This window comes from Platalea leucorodia, assembly GCF_965183815.1.
Source record: "Platalea leucorodia genome assembly, chromosome: 2".
Lineage (NCBI taxonomy): Eukaryota > Metazoa > Chordata > Aves > Pelecaniformes > Threskiornithidae > Platalea > Platalea leucorodia.
The window spans coordinates 99,922,053-99,941,932 of NC_138824.1; the positions used below are offsets into that span (position 1 = coordinate 99,922,053).

Consider the following 19,880-nt stretch of genomic DNA (forward strand, 5'->3'; position numbering starts at 1 on the left):
CTGCTCTGCTACCATATCACTTCCATATTAACAGAGCTGAGTGTCACAAATATGTATTTTGCTAGTGCAAGGTGTTCACACCTAAGAAGATATGACTTTCACAAAAGGGAAGTACAAAATGCTTTAGACTAAACTTACTATTTACAGGACTTGAAAGAGCTTGCAGCATTGCTATTGCAAGTGAAACGGAAACCGTGGCTCCGCAAACATTTCTTGGCAGCAAAGCTAGTTTAAATCTCATCTGCCCTAACATCACTTTCTTGCATTTCTTTTCCCGCCCCTTCCCCAGCACTGTGCTGCTCATGGAATTTGTAAGGGGGGAAGTACAGGGAGGAAGAGGGGCGGGATGTGATGGCACAGCAGAAGGCAGTGCCCCTGCCCCACTGCCTGTTTTGCAGGTTCAGCTGAGGGCCATAAATAAACAGCTCAAGCCAACACTGCAGCCTATAAAAAGGAATCACAGCTTGGTAACTTGCTTTCTATAGGCATAAAGTACAAATTGCATCCACAGTGAAAAAGTTCATAAAATATATTTCAGCATCAACAAAAGAGGACATTTCAAGTACAACTGAAAGTTTGAAAGTATTCTTCTAAGACCATAATTTGTGTAAGTCTTCTGATTTGCTAGCTCACCAACTCTCTCTAGATGTCCCATTTACCCTCTTCCAAGTATCACCATTAGTTCACCTAAATTTAATCTGACTGGGGACTAATGCGAGAAGCCGGCAATATAACCATCAAAAAGTTGACAGGGGGGACTGGAGCTTAAAAAGGCAAATTTTAGCATACAGACCATTAACGTTTTAGGTAAGTTCGCATAAACTAAAATTCAGGCCTCCAGAATGTAAGCCTATTTATATTATTTGATATTTGGCATACGGTATAGCCTTACATAGCATGCAAAAGACAGATTACAAAACTTATTTAAATCAACATGACTAACTCAAAGCCTTTACAACCAATATGTTGCTGCTATGCTTTTGAAACTTTGTTAAAGCAACACATATGACAAACCAGAGGCAAAGGAAGAAGACAAGTTTGCATGCCTTGCACAGCACATCTACCATCATTCCAGCCAGGTATGGCATGGGGTGATAAAACAGCTGAAATGACTTAACATATTGTTACCCCCAAAACAGCCAGCCCTTCCCACAGTCATGTGGTTCTGGTTTCCTCCTTTGTGACAGCTCTGGCCTTATCTAGCTGAAAAATTCCTATTTTCGCTTGTTAGGTTAATTTTCTTGATTAGCAACAGCAAAACTTCTCCACAGGAAGCGAAGGAATGTGTGACCAGAAACCTTGCTCCCTTCGGCAGCAGCAAACTGCTAGATAAACTTGGCAAGTTTTTCCAAACCACACCTTTATTTTGAGGAACCAGTTCAAGAAAGTCTGCTAATCATTCCCTAACTTGGGAAACAAGCAACTCTGAAGATACCCATTTAACAGCTATTCAAAAATCAAAGGCAAGACGATCAACAGGAGCTAATAAATTACACAGATATACAAGCCCCAGCTAAGAGCAGATGACAGAGACAATAACAAAGAGCAGAACTCTTAGGACACTAATGGATGGACCATTAAAAGGAACCACTCAACTATAACCCTGAAGATGTTCAGCCAGAAACTTGGTAACCCAAAAGAAGAAAACGAGGGTGTTTGAGGGGTATTGTGACAATGTGCAAAAATTACTATTGGATGTTTTAAGGAAGCATCGAAGAAAGAAAGGTCAAATTCGATGGGAGAAGAATGGTATAATGGGGGCGGGGAATAACACAGGCTGATTGTGTGCAAGCTGGCTGCTGGTCAGTACGCTTGTATGGTTGGACCCTGTGCCACTCTGTTGTACATTCTTACTAAACACTATTTCTAACGATTGCCTGTGTGAGTGTGCTCTCTATTCTCAATGTGTCTCTGTACACATTTGTTCTGCTAGCAAACTTTAAGTTGGACAAGCCAACAAGTTGGAAGAAACCAGAAATTGCTGAGATCCAAGGTCTAAGCCAGAGACTGGTAAAAAGTCCACAGGTACTGAAGGGACTCCCAGGCCTTGGCAAAACACCCAGAAACATGGGTAAGCACATGTGATAAGTGAGTGAAAGTACACATATGTGCCACTAATGAACTTTAAACCTGGTTAGCCAGGAAGCAGCAATAGGATAAGGCCATTTGTGCTGTTCACGTTTCCAGCATTGCTTGTGTTTATGTGGGTTCTTGCAAAGTTACTGTCCTCCTGTCTGTGCTAATCTGCCTGTGGCCAGCTGTGTCTGTACAGGAAGCAAGCGTGCACGCACATCTTCGGAATGTGCACTCAGCCTTACTATTCTTTGGGCCTGGGAACAGCAAAAAAGCAGTAGGCTTGCATTTGGTGGGCTAGAAGAGAAGGAATTCACTCGGTCCCACAGTCCTCTGTATTTGGCAATCCTTAATAAATTCAGTAAAAAGAAACTGGCAAATCCTACAAGGCCTCTGCAACTGATGTGAGGTAGTACGTATGCTGTTAAGAAAGAAAAAAGTCAATCTGACTGTAGAAAAAAAAAGATGATGTAAGATTCTGAATGGTAACAACAGGATCAACTACTTCCCCTACCTGAAGGCAGAAAGTTTTACAACAAGAAAAAAGTATTACAATCAAGTACTCAGGCAAACTATTGATCCACATACCTATAAGTTCTGCAATTGCACTGAAAGGCCAGGTGTGACTGGTAGAGTTGGTATGCAAGAACTTTGGACAGAGCTGAAATAAATCACAAACAATGGCATTAGTTTGCGCTCTTCAATGATACCAAGCCAGAAAACAGTACGTTAAAGTAACGCTAAATGAAGCTGTTTTGTACAACACTACAAAAAGGCTGTAATTTAATGTACTTTTATATATTGGCATACTAACACCTTTTAAAGGGAACATTAATACAGCATTAAGCACAGTATCATACTATATTCTGAGCATGGGTTATATTGTCATCCTATCAAACTCTCTTTATCTTTATAAAAACTATTGCCATATACTGACGCTAGAGGTTACAGAAAACATCAAAGCCTTAGTCCAAATCTAGTAACAGAAGCATGTGATCTCAAATGTTAAAAATGTACATCTTAAACCATGAGTATTAAACTTAATCCAAAAAGTGAGTGGCACCTAACATACTCAGTGGCTTACTGTCCGATGTCATTGCTCCTTTTGCCCATATTGATCAAAATCACCTGTCAGATTCTCTCAACTAGTGGTTTGTGCTTTTAGCAGTTTGATCTTATACATTTTATCCTCACTTATGATAAGATGTAACCAGAGGAAGGTAGCCACTACTAGGATTAGATGAGAATATACAAATAAAGTAGCTATTTATGGGATGTATCTTGTAGATGTCAGTGACAAAAGTATTCTCAAGTAATTTATGAAAGCCTGGGTTCATATATATTCACCTAGATCAAAAGACTAGGAAAACCAGAACTAAATATCCATATGGCTTAAGGATTTGTCAATGCAATGTTTGGAGAAATTTAACTGCTGGAACTGATACAGTTGCATTTGCATTACCACTGAGAATATCAGTAATTATACTTTTACAAGGCCTTTAACATAAACCTATTGCACATACATGCTTGAGCCTCACTGGCATAGTTATGCTGATGGCATGAAAAGCAGTATCTAGGAATACAAAATGCTGGAAATAGTCCTTGTACAGTGCAGTTACATCAAAAAACATAATATAATCTACATTATAACGTATACAAAATCAGAGAAATATTTAAAAATAGGGTGTACATATCCATACTTCATAAATTGTACAGAACTACTACACCGACAAGAACTTTTATATAGTTAGTAAAGTCTAAATAAAAGCAAGCAACCACTTCAAGTCTCTAAATTCATTTATCAGCGAAAAAGAATAATGCTACAAGCAAGTTCCAGAGACATAAGCCAGGTACCAGAGCAGGATTAAGGCAGCAGCAGCAGCAGCAGCCCTAGTTCGGATCAACATAAATTGCCAAGAAATCTCACCTTGATTCTAAGGTCATAAGAGCATAGGACACACTTTCAGACTGCAACTTAATCCCTGCATTTCTCCATCGAGCTAGAGTGCAAGTATGAATAGACATCACATTCTTCATTGCCATCTGTGCTTTAGAACTCCAGTTTTATAAAATCTGGTAAATTGAGTCAGGCTAAGTCACTGTGTCCCTTTCAAATTTCTAACAGATACTTACAAATAATTCAGAATCCAAGAAGAAAATTACATCAAGCCTATTAATGGAAACCTCACATATTCCATGGCACATGGTTAAAAGAATCTTTTGATTTCTTCCTCTGCTATGCAGTAACTCAGAGGATCTTAAGATCTCTGTATCATTCTCTTCAGTTCAACCTTTCACAGTGCTGGCAGCATTTGTTCCTTTGCCTTCTGAGCTTCATGATGAAAATACACAAGAAACAACTGGGTTTTTTTTCCACCCAAAATCTCTCCTTGTCGAAACATAAACACTAACATTCAAACAACAAAAACTCCACCACACAGATGCACATTCAAGCATTCAGCATCTGCTCAACTCACTGCTAAAATATTTCTCTGCTGCTAGGCAGTGAAAAACTCCAACCATAGAACCCAGGTAGACCGGGACCTCTGGAGTTACTACTGGCACTGTAACCGCAGCAATACGGACTTGGCGAAAAGTCCTGACTGTAGTTTTGATAAAGGCATGAATTCACAGCTGTGAAGCTCCCCTGTCACCAGACAATGCTGATGAAGGAAGGAACCTCAGCATCACCAGCACTGACATAATCACAGATAAGCGTCCTTTTTTCTGTGAAGGAAAGCGTACATGCGCACGGCAAGAAAACCTCTTCGTGTGTCGCCTGTGTAACGCAATGCTTCTCGATCCCTCATTTCACTATTGCATACTAGTGATTAACTTTGAAAAGAACAGCCGTTTAAAGAAACAGCATCTTCTACAAAGAAACACAAGAATTATGCTGATCTTCTCTGGATTGCTGTTTCAAGTGGTAAGGTTTTGAGAAAGGCTGGAAGGTGGTACAGCAAACTGGCAACTTGTGAACAGGTACATGAAATGAGAAGATATGGGTTGGAACATGGGAACTGTAAGAAATTGATTCTTGGCTCTAATATCTCCCCCAGCAAAAGGCAAGCAAGTATCCCACAGGGTAGCTCATGGGAAAGTCTACCTCAGAGCAGACAGCACCGTTTGCTCATGTAAGGCATTGAAACAAGGGCACGCGACAAAACAAGATTAAAAAAAATGGAGAACAGTGGTTTAAGGCCATTACCTTTGCAGTTTGCTTCAGAGCACACTGAGCTGTCAGCAGCAACTCATCATTTCCTGATGAGTTAGTTCATCAGGAAATATTTAAGCCCATTTTGTCCCCTAACACTTCACTTCATCAAACCACCACTTTAATTAGCTCATGAATACTTGAAGTTCAATAAATACAGTAAGAACTTTTGGCTATGTTAGCATGACCGTAGCTGAGGTGATGCAGTTGCTTTGTTCACTGGGCCTAATACATTTTGTTATTTGTGTGGGTTTTGGTTAGTTCCGCTTTTTCTTCTGTGATCAAGTGCAGTCAAATCCCTTTTGGAGATACAACTAAACCTCCCCCTTCTTCAAACTGCACATACAGTTCATGTTATAAAAAGACTCAGCTGCACTAAGAGGAGCATCTCCTACTACTATGACCAGCAAATATTTAAGCATAAAGCAGCTTCTCTCTCAAAAATGACAGACAGCTTTGGGAATTTTAACTTTCCAAGAAAACTGGAACTCTTCCATCCCTTGCAGAGCATAAGGCATGCACAAATCAAATTACCACTGAACAATCTGTCTTGTCTTATAAAGTATTTTGCAACTTTTTGGGGAACAACCCCACTGCTATTTTCCCCTTCTTGCTTTTATCCCACCTGACTGCTTGTTTCTTTCCCGATATGTTGTCCTTTCTTCTTCCCTCCCAGTTATGCCAGTCCACTTACACGACTGTGTAATGAACTGCATCAGGGAGCTGATCCAAAATAAAACCAATTTTTAAATCTTATTTTTAACCTGGATCATTTCCCTGATCTGTCTCATCACGCAACTGAGCAAAAAATTTACCAGAGCAACAGAAGGAGATAAATGGCAGTGTGGGAATGAGTTACCAAGCCTGCTCACACTGCCTGTGTTGTTTATATATGCTTCTGAAACTAATGGAAATATTTTGGTGAAACCCAACATATTTCCAAAGAACAGCTGCTGACAGAAGAGACTGTGACCATCAGTTCTCTATTATTCTCTAGAAAATAGAGCCTTTTACACTGTAGGACACAACCTGTTAAAAAACTGTATCAGCTGCTTCACTTCTTTAGCAAAAACCTACAAAAATCACAGCTTTCACTGGAAATAGACGGAATGTAAACTTTCAGTTATGACTATTGACAAATGAAACCAAACAGCATCCTAAAAATAATTCAGAAAGTTACCAACTGCACCTTTAGCTTAGATTTCTCATCTGTATCTGTAAGAGTTCAGCTTGCCAAAGTGATTTCAACTTGAGAACAGTTTTAAACTCTGCAGTCTGACTTATGATATGTAGTTTTTTTGCAAGGGCTGATTACTAATGCTGATGTATTTTTCCCCTCAAGAAGGCTAAAAATTTATTAAAAACAAAGGAAGACCTCCCTCCTCTTTTTTTTTAAAAAAAAAAAAAAAAGAAAAACATTGTGTCATCTAAAGAAGAACACTTCTCTAATAAAATACGTCAGACAAACTGTGGATTTCAAACACTTACATGAATTGAAGACCTGAAATGAAAGTGTAATTCTTGAACTTCAAGTAGGTGACATTTATAGATAACCTCTACAATCATGGCAATTTATATTAAGGTAATTTAAGCAGTGCTGAGACTATACTAACATATGTTTTTCACTCAAATGTTTTGACAAGTTACTTACTGTAATGATCCAGCTTCTTTCCACTATTCTATAAGTAAGGTTATGAACCAGGTGTTTGTGACTATAAGTGTGACTTATAGGCACAGACAGCTGAGCTCAGAAAGGCTTTAAAAAACATCCCGTTTCATCAATGATGTATCAAACAACTGAAAAAGTAGCTTTAACTTAATTTAATTTATTAGCAATTCATTAGGAAATGAACAAGCGGCACAAAAGGACGGCAACGAGCAATGCCGTGACCGAAAAGCACAATACAGCGGTGGATTTAACTGCGCGCACATTCATCACCCTTGTTAAAATTTAATTAGGCCTCTTGCAAAAAGTAGTTAAGATGTTAAGTTACAAGCTTCCAATTAGAGGTCACCACGTTCACAACTAACTACATCCCTACAACAGACCGTGAAACTCCCCCCGCCCCCAACAGCCAACCCACCCCACCCGCAGGCTGCCCCTGCCCCTGCCGCCGGGCCCGAGCTGGCCTTGCCCTGCCCAGGCGGCTGACAGGGCCCCCGGCCCGCCACCCGCCCCGCCCTGCAGCCGGCGGCCGCGGCCCCCCGGGGGCTCCCGCTCTCCCCCAGCGCCCCTCTGCTCCTCAGTAAAGCGACGGAACCGCAGGGCGCCGGGTAAGGACGCTGCCGGGGACGGCGTCAGGCGAGAGAGAAGTCCGAGGCGAGGAGGGGGGTGCTGGTTTATTTTAGGCAAGGGCTCCGCAGCCCGCCCTTCCCAGCACTTGGCCGGCAACTTTTTACCCCCGGAGAGGCGAGGCGTCGCCCCCCGCCCGGGCAGGCTCCGCGCCCCGCTTTCACTGAGGGGGAGCAACGGCAGCTCCCCCCGCCCCAGAGCGCCCTGCCCCTCAGCCGCCGCGGGCCTGGCGCAGGCACCCCCGCTCCCCGCGGCGGCCAGGCAGCGCCGCCCCCCGTAGCGGGGACCACCGAGGGAGAAGGGGGACCGTCCCCTCGGGAGCCCTCCCCCGCCGCCCCGCGGGGACCGGCGCCACTCACCGCGCTCAGGCGGATGCCGCCCTGTGTTTTCGCCGCCATCTTTTGTGCCGCAGCGAGAGCCGGGGCGGGAAGAGTCGGGGGAGGCGCTGGGGAGCGCCCGGGGCCCCCACTTCCGCCTCGCCCCCTCCTCGCAGGCTTCCGGCGCCGAGCGGGCCCGCTGCCGGGGAGAGGCGGCCCTGCCGCCCCGGCGGCTCCGGGAAGGCGGCGGCTCCTCCGCGAGGCGGTGCTGGGAGCGGCGGGGAGGAGCGGCGCGGCCCGGGGGCGGGTAAACGCTGCGGCCGCCCCTCCGGGCAGAGCTGCCGTCAGCAGGGGCCGTGGCCGCCGCTCTGCGCTCCCTCCGCTGGCGGCGGGGGTGGGCTGCCGCCCCGCTGACGGGAGCGCAGCTGCGACGCCGCTTCTCCGGCGGCGACACCGTTTAAATGAGTAACTGACAGGCAGTAACGTGGAAGAGCTCGGTCCCGGGGGCCTGGCCGCCCGCGGCCCCCGCGGCCGCGCCGCGGTCCCACGGCTGCCCCTCTCCGCTGCCCCGGGTCTTCGCCGACGGCAGCGTCGGGTCGGGTCGCGGGGGTCGGGTTTACAACGGCCGTTGTCACCGCAGCAGGCGCGCAGCTGGGGCCGTGAGAAGGAGCCCACCCGGTACAAGAGCGGGCGTCGAGGCGGGAAGGTTTAGCGCTACCTCTCTTCCACAGAGCTGCAGACAAGCGACGCCGCCGCCGCCTTCTGCAAGAGGAGTAGAGGCCAGAATTCGTGTTTCACACGCTGCTTACTCGCAGACCTAAATTCCTCAGGTGTTTGTTTCATTACAATCACTGTGGTCCAGCTATTGACACGTGTTTTGAGCTGTGCATGGTTACTTACCTTAAGTCCAGATTATCAGTTTTCTTCCTGGAGGACTTTAAAAACCCAGCTGCTTTACACACATTTTAGCTGGGAAGCTCCCCGGTCTTGTTGTTGTCCGTCCAGTTTTTCATTCCGTAATCTCAAATTTCTACAGCTGGAGGGGAGCTGTGATTTTGGTGGTGGATGGAAAATAATCCAAAACACCCAGAGATGTAGGCATACATTGCAAGAGAAAATAAAAAGAAAAGCCTGAGATAATTCATGGTGACTGAAACCTTAGAGGCCACTTACCCTTTGGTTGAGGAGCAGCCTTCAAAAGACCTTGAGGGAAATGCTTTTCCCTGCTATCTTCAACAAAAGCCTTTTTTTTTTTTTTTTTTTCTTTTTCCTCTTCTAGGTGGGGCTTCACAACCCTGCCCACCAACATCAATGAGACTAATGACAGTATCGGGGCTGCAAGGAATGCATTGTGCCTGCATGGATGCCTCTGCTTAGGGAATTATCACAGAAAACATACCTCTGCCTCTATCTGGAAGCGTCATCAGTTTTGATCAATCATTTTTCTCCATCTGCCTGCTTCCTCCATTCCTTTGATCTGTTTGCAGAAATGGGATCTAACAACCCGATCTGCTGAGCAATCGCTGCTGCCCTTAGCCTCACTTGAAGCTCTGGGGACTGATCACCAGGAGACGACGAGTATTTAAGTAGGGGAGATGCATTGGCACAGTGATTGCAAAAAATGGAGGCTTGCTGTTACTGCCAAACCTAAATGGCCAGCCCTGCTGTTCTTGAAGCAGACACTTCAGAGACATTCAGTGCTTTAATATTACTAGCTGCTATGCTACAGTATTTCCCAGCACACATACTGCATGTATCGGTGATTTTCACCATATGCAGTGTAATCAAACGTCAACCTAAATGATTCTATGATTAGCAGCTTCTGAGGTGCAAGGTAGATCACACAACATTATAAAAGATGTACAGATTACAGAGAAAGGATGAAATCTGAAAAGCAGCTTTCACAAAGTCATCGAAACCATACTTCTCCGGCCTTAGATTTTCAAGCTCAGTTGTATGGAAGAGTTTTCTTCCTTCCAAATGAAAAGGCAGTACTTTCAGGGCATTTGTTTTGAACACGTAAAAGCATACAGACTGAAGTTTGGAAAGCTGTGGCGCACGGAGAAAGCATTTTACAACAGCAGTCCCTAATTTCCTGGGGAGAGGCGCTCCCTCCATGCAGGGGGTCAGTGCCTGTTGGTCAGTCAATGATCCCCTGATGCTGCAGCAGCAGCTTCCTCCATCTGCTCCATGCAGTTCTTCCAGACACACAAATCTAGAAAACTTGTCCCAAGCCTGCAGGACTGGCATCCCAAGGTGGCAAGTTCAGGAATGGAAAAGATAGGGACGTACGAGCTGGAGCAACAGGGGCTTGTGGTGAGGGGATTAGGGAGGCAGTGGTACAGTCTTTCCCTAGGCAAGTGTAGGGGCTAGCACATAGCCACTGCTGCTGGGATCCAAAAACCGAGGTCTAGAGAGTTCTGTACAGAGCTCTCATCCATTGAAATTGAATTTGAGAGCTTTTACAGAATCAGATAAAAATTAAAGTTGGCGAGTGAGCAGTAGTCTGAAAAATGAGAACGGCATTTGAAAAGGTATTTCAAATTAACATTTAATATTATTAGAAGAATTACATTCAAATACAGTACCGAATACACTTAACCATTACTTAATGCTCTGTATTTCAAGTTCTGCTGTTCTTTGGCCATTACCTTGATTGCACCTACTGTTTTTTTCCTTCATGAAACTGTTTTGAATATTTAAATACTTCTCCCTCCATGTATCATGCACTGTGGCTATGTTGTCTCAAAGCTGACGTATCCAAAAGAGAAAGCCAAGCTTGGTTATTCTGAAAACAAGCAAAGAACTACACAGCAAAGCAAAAGCATTTTCTCTCCTGTTCTAGGCTGAAGTTTTTCAGATTCATCTACAGTTAAGTTATACTGCTTTGGCAGGACTAGTGTTAGAGCAGTACAACCCTCCTCCTTCATGTGGATTTAACAGCAGTAGCGTAAGAATTAAAATGACTACAGTTAGCCCCATATAGAAAAGGAATAAAGTTACACTGGTAGAGATACCTTTAGGCGTATGTAACTGTGCGCCTCCACCACCCAAGTAGGACTTTTTTACTTAGAGCTGTTTCCTCTTTATTCACACCCTACTTATAATGATGTAAGATCTACTTATATACTAGATTTTAAAGACCTTTTTCTTCTTAGGAATTAGATTCTGCTTCAGTGAAAGGATTCTGCAAGTCACAAATATCTGAGGCCATTTAAAGCAGCTATCTGCTTTACAAAGGTAAACATATGTACGAAGGCAGGAGTTAGAAGCAAGTGGTATTTTTGTAGAAGGTAAGATCATCTTAGAGAGTTATAGAGACCTAAGTCACAGATTCTGTTTTTAAAGTTCACCACCACAGCTGGGGGGGAAGTGAGTGATGTCCGATCCCCTGCACATCTGAAGTACAGGCAGACAGAACAGGACATTCCCTTTTGAGGGGAAGGATGACAAACCCCTCAATCTAAGTAACCGGTTCACCACCTTCAGTTAGCGAGGAAACTACATGAAGACACAGGCTTATAGCTTATGGGAGACTGTAAAACAAAAGGTTTGGTGGCAAAAAGCTGTTTTAGATTTTAATAGCCCATTTGACAGCATCTCATCAGGATTTTAAGGGAAATACCCAAGTATGGAATGCAACAACCAGAAAGCTGAAAGTGAAACTACCAAATCATCCTGAGTATTAACAATATTCTCTTTAAAAACCATTGAAGATATGTAAGTAATGAACACAAACATTTTAAAAATCCTGCTCCAATTTTCAAGTAATGCTTTAAAAGGATAACTTTTCACTTGTGCTCATTCCAATAGCATTAGAGATCATTAATAAATTATATTAATACAAATAATTCACATTCTTAGTGACAACACAATATTACACTTCAGTCTATCACTTTCCTTAACTTTAAAAATGCACATAAGCTATTTAAGTTTAGCATAAGCCTATTACAGTATTATCTTCATAGACTATTACAGTATTATCATAGTAAAGCATGTTGTTCAGTGTTTCATTATTTTAGTTTATAATCCAAAGATGAAAACTTCATGTATCTGTAGGTAAAAACCACTGCAGAATAGCCTTCCATGTTTCTTGTGTGAGTTTTGAGAAAAATAAATCCCTGACCTCACAAGCTAGTGACATTAAACCATACATTTTCTATGTCCTTTTTTAATTAGCAAAACCAAGAGTGAAGTCCAATACTCAGCACATTTACCTCAGTTGTGATGTTCCAAGTAACACAAGTAGCACGTACCAGTCTGCAGGTATATCTTACAAAACCAATTTCCAACACTTTTGCCTCCAGAGAAAAAAAAAGAGCAGACAAAGTTTTTCACAATGAAAAATACGATAAACTTCCCCTCCAAAACAAATCAGCATTGCAAATTCTGTCAGATAATCCACTAAATATGAAAATTCAATGGAGTCCACCTCCTCATTTAAAACAACATTCTACTAAGCCTTTTGTTGTACATGTTGCTGCGATGGTGCTTATCCGCTGGCCATCAGAAGCATCCTTCAGGCATGCAGCTGCGCTGTTTGGTGGTAGAACTAATCCCTCTCTCCCAGGTCCTGGTCAGTGGTAGCACTGCAGTTCCAAAATAAGCTGCACCTTGAACGTTACTGTAGTCATGGCATTGTGATGATCTCCCTACCTCTTTTAACACCTAGGATCAGCCAAATACATTCTTTTGTATAAAAAGTGTTCTTTAAAAAAAGGATTTTCTTTTCTTTTTAATTAGGCTGTTGGTGTACAGCAATTTATATTTTTACAGAATTATCTTCATTTAGTTGCATTTCAGAAGTTTCAAAGTGACCTTAGTCACCGAAAGAACAACGTTTGTTAATTTAAAAAATTGAATTAGATTATTTTTAGTCCATTAATTAAAATAAAAACCCCTCAAGTAATGTAAATTACAAAATGTTACTGCATAGGTTTGTCTTTTAGGCATGTGTTTGTCTTTTATTTAGGAATCACTAATCCTGAAGAATGCTATTATAGCACAGAGTTGAAATTACAAACATGGTAAGTCTGCAGTTATTTGCATAATGCTAAGACTTATAAAATACATCTGTTTGAAATTTAGGTGATTTGTTTAGAAGTTGGTAAGTTTTAGGACAAGTTAAAGAAAGGAGAAGTAGAAGCAGGCTTTAACCTCAGGAAATGGCTTATCTGCAAACTGATTGTACACTGACATGCAATATTAGCTTTTTCTTAAATTTATTTGCAGAACACAGTTCCAAAAGCAGTTTAAAATACTTACTTACTGGAGAAGTTACTGGATAAATGGTACAGTTGCTACTTTTACCAAGTCAAAAGTATTCTTCCTTGATTTACAAAGGCTCTTTAATCCTTCACATTGAAAACAAGAATACAGTAACTATGGTAAATTACCACTAAACTGTACTTTTTTTTCCCCCACAGGAACTGAAGAATCCTGGTTTTTAACACCAACTCAGAAGCCGGGATTATTGAGAGCACTCCACAACAGAAGGAAGAAAACCCAAAATGTAGTTTCAAAACTGGGGAAAAAAGAAGATAAGAATTACAGTAAAGTTTTCCCTTTTTTCGCTATTTATTCACCATGAGCCAAGTGTCCAATGTGCGGCTTAACTTTCCATGTTTTCAAGGAAGTCACATTCAACACTCTCTTCAAGCTGTTGCAAGATCTTTATGCCATTGCTGCCAGCATAGCCCACAGAGAGAGATGCAGAAGTATGTGAATTCTGGGACTCACTCCCGCTTGTTGTAAATGCGCAACACAGAGTCTTGAAGAAGGGCATAAGCTGGGTGATGCTAGATATAGAGCGGAAGTTCAAAAGAGGAAATTTGTGCTTCTTGGAAATTCCCTCAGTGTTGTTTGTTTCCTGTAAGCAAACAAACCGAGATTTACTAGAGGTTTTGCATTAAGACACAATGTTGTTATGGCTTGTCTGAACCCTGTACTATACGCATTTTTCATACCAAGAGATCCCCAGCCTACAACTGTATCACAGTATAAATTGTATAGATGATATACCAACTTACTTCTATATTTGGGTTTGAGGTTCCGTTAAATGAAAGTCTCACAAGTTCAGAAGATGCAAATTTGGACTAGCCTTCCGAATCAGATATCAACCAACAACAGAATACGGAAATATCTCTGAGAAATACTAATGCCCCTACTTCCTTTTCTGGAAGAATTAATATGAAACCTTAATAGTAATTTAAAAGGCTATTATGGTAGACTTTTTTGACAAAGTACAGCATACTCTTTTTTTGTAAGTACTGGTCCCATCTGAGACAAATTGTTTCCACTGGGTGGTTGTGGGCAGATTTAAGGGAACAACAGGAAAACTGCCTGTTGTTTGCTCACACTCGAAAGCAATCTGACATCTTCAAGATACATATGTGGAAGCAGGCAGATAATTTTTAAAAGCCTCATGAATTTTATTAGAATATCTAAAAACCTCTTGCCTAACTTAAAATCTTGTCACTTGTTTAGAAAAGTAAGTTAATGGATAAAACCAAAAGAAGAAAGGAAAAAGAGTCTAGTGAAGCATTCTTTCTTTACCCCATATTTAATCTTCAGCAGGTCCATGATTCTCACAATGTGTGGTCTGCATTCTTGATGATTTTCTACCAGATAAGAGGTCACAGTAGATGACTCTGTGTCCACCTCTGGGACAAATGCCCATTTGTACCTGAAACAAATGGATTACTTGATAAGAAGACAGGCAGGAAAAAATCCTTGTTTGGATCATAGATAGTTCAGTAGAGCACTGGTTTGTTTGCAGAAAGAGCTGTCATAACTATAGTTTTATGCTATTACCAGAGCCAAACTTAATGACCAAGGATGTTACTATCATGTCAGTAAATGCAACTGGCTCCAAAAAATCCCCAAGTGTGTGCAAAGGGAAAACAAAGAACAGCCTCCGTCTTTCCCTTCTCCCAATTTTTCCAAGTTAGAGAACCTCCTAATGAGCATGGTGAAATCCTCCTACAAGACCGAATTGTTTTTCCAAATACTCCAAATTACATTTGTCTGAGTATCAACATCTGCACTTGTAAAAAGAACTGATAGCAAAATTAAGTCTAGAAGAAAATAGATCTGGAATTACTTTAAAGGATAAGAATGGTAACAACCTGGAGAACAGGTAAGTAATTAGAGGACTGACTTACATTTGAAATAACTGCATCCTGTCAGGTGGAAATGAAAGTGCTGTGTCCAAAAACTTACAAGCTGATAAGTACAAGGACAGCTCATTCTGCTGTATGTCAGATCCACTGCCGTCACCTGAGACTTTCTGTTTGCTTATTTTGCTGTTGCTCCTGTGTTAGTTACAATTAAGAAATGTACCATTAAAACAGATATCCACTAAATGTTTTTCATTCAGCAAAAGAGAAATGTACACATTTACACAAATGAGCACTTGCACCTGTGCACAACAAAAACTATTTTTATCCGTGTGAGCACTGTGATTAATACAAAAGGCTGTTAAAAGAAAAAGTAATCTAAAATATTCGGAAAAAATGTCAACATGTTAAAATATTCAAATGCTGACTTAGCATCTCTTCTATTTTTGTATGCAACTAATAAGTGGTACTTAGTTTTTTGAACATAGCACTATTTTAGCTGCTGAAAAAAAATCCTAAACAATGACTCATCAGTACCACAAATCCACAAGTGCAATAACAAAAAATCCTGTTGTCTCCTCCCTATCCCAGATAATGAAATAAATAAGTAAAAATTTGCAGATACAGAACAAGCACAATCATTACCAGCTGTCACGAGTTCTCTATGAGACAAATGATAATTCTTACTTTGATGGTTCATCTTCCTCAGTTAAATCTTCTTCCAGCTGTAGAAATGTCTGAATCTTTAAAGAAATAAATTATTTATGGGGATGCTGAAACGTTCATACAACTCAATCACAAAAAAGATATGCTTCACATAGTATAAGGAACCACAGACTCTTAGTTTACTCTTAGGACTTGCAACAAATTAACAAATCATGCAAGAGATGACATTAGCAACAACAACAAAATTAATCAAAAAGGTATTTCCTAATGACAATGTTAATTCTTTTTCCAAATTGTCAGACTAATGTAAAACTATGAAAACATTTCCTTTTTCAAACGGGATGTATTTGGGAGGAAGAAAAAGGTGAAATGGGAAAAAAACAGACACTAATTAGTTTCAAATTACTACTTATTCCTTACCAATTCAGTTACCATAATTGGCCACAATGAGGTTAGATGCTGAGGAGAAATCCTTAACAAAAGAACTCTGAAGAAAAGAAACATCTGTGCAGCAACTATAGAAGTCTGCCCAACTCGGAGGTTCTCAGTCAGTCGTTCTGAAATAAATATTAAAAAAAAAAAAAAAAAAAAAAAAAGAGTAGTGTGTTGTTTTGGGAAATAAAAAAGTAGAAGGTGGCAAAACAAAATTTGTGCTTTATCATCAGTTTTGGCTTGAGTCCCTTGCACTCTATTAACAAAATTGTGATTCAGAAAGAGTCTGAAGACATGGTGGTTTTATACTGGACAAAATTTTGTCAAAACTGACATTTAAGGAGAACAGCAGCAGCCCAAGAGTGGCTGCAAGATTGCCACAAAATAATCATGTTTCCAGTTATATTTACAGACCAAAGGCTTTGGAACCCAGATTCCTGTCTCCCTCTTAATGAGATTATTTATTTGTTACAATTCAGAGATTCACAGCATCATAAATTTTGTTAAAAACTTTTAAAAAATGGAAGTACATGTTGGAAAATAGGTGACATTCCTTTCTTACACAATTTATGTACATGTTACAGCTGAAAAAAAAGGCAGGTGCCATGACAAATCTTACCTTGTATTAAGGGAAGATACAGATGATACTGATCAATCTCTCCACTAAAGACAGCGAAAGCTTGCCGCTTTAACAACATTGCTTTTTGCTCAAAACTTGGGTACAGTTTTAAGGCGCTGCTCTGCATATCTATAACAGAGATAAGAATTATCTACCATATAAAGACTTCTTGTGTTTTGAGCTGAAAATAATTCCTATGTCCTGAAATCTTTTAAAAAGCAAAACTCTCTTTAGGTCTACTAACTGGAATAATAAATTGGTGTTGATCCAGCTCTGCTCACGCTAGCAGGAAAATTACACGAAACAAGCACTGCAGCTCCAGTGAGGCCGTCCAGTATTTTAAACCCCTGTTTCTGCCCTTATGTGCATGAATCTTCCCCTCTTTTCAGTCTCCTAAATCCATAGATGAGTGATCTCAGAGCTTTAAGACTTACTGAGAAAAAAAGATAAGTTTAAAAATATATATTATTAAAAAAAAAGTGCATTATGAATTAGTCTCTCACTTCAACCCTTCAAATACTCTTTTAAAATTTCTGAAAAAGAGACTAAAGCTGCTTTTTCTTTTGAAGCTCCATGCAAATTTAAGGGGTTCTATCCCACCCTTTCCCCCACTTTCTTCTCAAGCCTGAAGTAGAGGTCAAAGCACATTGCTCAAAGGTTTGCCGTACTGGTGCCCCACATTCCTACAGCTCGATGCCAGTACACGGACACCTGCAAAGTTAGCCAAAGTCTCCTTGCTTTCTAACAGGGAACAGCTGCAAAAGGTCACAATTCAGCAGCTTAAAATTATGGCAAAATGTGAATGCAGGGTCCAACATTAGCATTTCTAGAACAAAAATAATTATGGGGTGTTTTAGACATTACCAAAATACAGAATTAACAGCACGGCTTTTAGCTGTGAATAAATTTGGCAACACACTCAATTATGCAGATGCATAGTCTGCATTTTATTGATACATTAGTATATTAAAAATGTACCCAATAGCTCAAATGCAAATAGATTTCAAATTAATGTAGAAATAAGTTATCAGTAGCTGATACTTACTCATCAGATCTTTAAACATAGTTTTCTCATGTGTTAGAAGATGATCAATAATGGATCTCCAGCTGAATAAGATATAGAAGGAATTAGATAACCAGAGAAAGCTTTGGTATGGATTCATCTCAGAAAAGATTTTGGTCAAACATTTCATACAAGGAAACAGTTTCCAAACGATATTCAGCCTGCAGACTCTTACCTGGTTTAACACATTGTATTCTAGGTCCTCCAGCTCTACTGGATGCAGTTCCCTAATCACTAAGGGGTGTATCAGCATAAGACAAGTTTATTCTTCTGCAGTATAATGAAAACTTCAGTGCTTATAATGCATTTAGTAGAATTAGTTGTTAAGACCCATTTTTAACATTACTACATTCTGTAAGAAAGTACTAAACAGAATTTTCTTTCCAATATTAGCCATTCTCCTTTAAAGCCTTTCTTTGCAAATTCAGAATAAAATCTGGGAGCGCTACAATCTCATGTCTTACTGAGTGCATGAAGTGTCCATCTGGAAAAAGGCTGGATCCATATACAACTCGACAACTTCTTTTTTCCAGGCTCGCTTGGTATAGGCGTATCCACTCAATGAGCTGAGCAACTGAGCACCAGCACGAAAACTAGGAATGTTGTAGGCACTGGGGGAAGAGAACAATAATGATAAATATATCTATGTTTTGAAGTTAAGTTTATGTAACCAGAAGATAAACTCCAGGACTCCCCAGAACTTCTAACCAAATTCTCTCAGTAATAGGCTATGTCTACATTAGCTCATAACTCAGAGCAGCAGGAGATCAGTAGATCAAAACAGTTTGTGCAGAAGCTCCTCACATTTCTAGTGTACTGGGTTTGGGGAGATATTTTCAGATTAGACGTATCACAGCACAGTACTGCCTGTCTCCACTACAAGTGTGGTTCAAAACTTCCCCGAAAAAAAGCTTGCAATAAGCTTTGCATCCTTGTCAGCAGACCCTTTTAGAAGGTACCACAGTAGGCTTCATCTGTCACCCAGATAACACTTATGTGTCAGTTCTCATGTCAACATCACCTGTATAAAAATCTCACATGTAAGCCTTTTTCTCCTTGTGCTGTCCTATGCACCATCCCACTCCAAATTTGGACACCATGCTCTGCAAGGCACAGTAGGGAAGGAGTGTGGGGCTCAAGTCGAAACTGGTAGGAGCAAGGTGGTGGGACCCTGCGTGAACTGATGCTTGTCCTCTGGCACCTCAGTTTCACTGAGGACACAGATGCTGAACAGTGTCCTGCTACGAATCCTTGCTACAGTCACTGCTTTGCCTATGGCTGAACAAAGGTTTCAGGTTGGGGAGGTGGTGCTCGGACTGACAGGAACACGACTTTTGGTTGAGGAGGGATGCTGTCAAGGTCTTCTGTTGTGAGCTTGCACCACACCTTCACAGAAAGCTTCAGCAGCCCCTGTGTTTTCAAGGTAGGGGTGGGGAGGCTACTGCCTTTTTATGGAGCCCTGCAACCAAACTCCTGCCAATCTGGGGAGGACAGAGGCATGAAGACAGTCTTGGAGGTTATAGTCCAGCTGCTGAGCAGCATGTATTGGTGACATGAAAATACAGCCCATCTATGGGCCTGATGGGGGCTCCACATTCTTACCCAGTGACCATCTTGTTATGGTTATGGCTACACAGATCACAAGGACTGCTGGCCTTGCCAGGCCAACACTGGAGAACCATCAAGGAACATCTCTAGGCGTCTCAGCAACAGGACTCTGATGCCCATGTCTTTTGAACCATCAGTCTCAGACCAAAGGGCATGGTAGTATCTTCTTTGCAAGAAAAAAAAGCTGGCTGACTCCTGGTGTTTACATCTCCATTTGCATTGCAGAAGTCGTCATTTATCTCCTGCACCAGTTCGCAAGGACATCCTGACAGCAGCAGTATCTGTGCCAATTTTGACTGTGCCATTTCCACACATGGGGCAGAGGTAGAACGAGTGTTTGGCTTGCAGCCACTGGCTCGCAGCAGGCCAAGCACGGCAGCATGATGCCAGCATTCCCAGGAACAGTTTCAGTGGTGGCTGTATGCAGGGTTTTCCATGTCTGCTGCAAATGGTGAGAGCACTGGGTGCATGTGCATG

At 41.4% G+C, this 19,880-nt stretch overlaps 2 protein-coding genes across 5 annotated transcripts in view; both read right to left on the minus strand.

The window, feature by feature from the left end:
• MORC3 (MORC family CW-type zinc finger 3) overlaps positions 1–8,138 on the minus strand; it is a 29,265-nt gene extending 21,127 nt beyond the window's left edge. The window contains exons 1-2 of the mRNA XM_082303811.1: positions 7,940–8,138; positions 2,662–2,734 (exon numbers count right to left, since the gene is read on the minus strand). Of these exons, the coding sequence (XP_082159937.1) occupies positions 2,662–2,734; positions 7,940–7,978 (112 nt within the window). The 5' untranslated portion in view covers positions 7,979–8,138. The remainder of the gene's footprint in view (positions 1–2,661; positions 2,735–7,939) is intronic.
• Positions 8,139–10,546: 2,408 nt separating this feature from the next.
• DOP1B (DOP1 leucine zipper like protein B) overlaps positions 10,547–19,880 on the minus strand; it is a 63,851-nt gene continuing 54,517 nt past the window's right edge. For 3 of the 4 annotated variants that reach the window (XM_082331632.1, XM_082331633.1, XM_082331631.1), the window contains exons 30-37: positions 18,260–18,406; positions 17,778–17,839; positions 16,733–16,861; positions 16,102–16,238; positions 15,703–15,758; positions 15,061–15,210; positions 14,453–14,582; positions 10,547–13,766 (exon numbers count right to left, since the gene is read on the minus strand). In XM_082331632.1, the coding sequence (XP_082187758.1) occupies positions 13,509–13,766; positions 14,453–14,582; positions 15,061–15,210; positions 15,703–15,758; positions 16,102–16,238; positions 16,733–16,861; positions 17,778–17,839; positions 18,260–18,406 (1,069 nt within the window). In that variant the 3' untranslated portion in view covers positions 10,547–13,508. Of the gene's footprint in view, positions 13,767–14,452; positions 14,583–15,060; positions 15,211–15,702; positions 15,759–16,101; positions 16,239–16,732; positions 16,862–17,777; positions 17,840–18,259; positions 18,407–19,880 lie in introns of those variants that run through there. The other variant, XM_082331634.1, reaches the window with a different exon arrangement.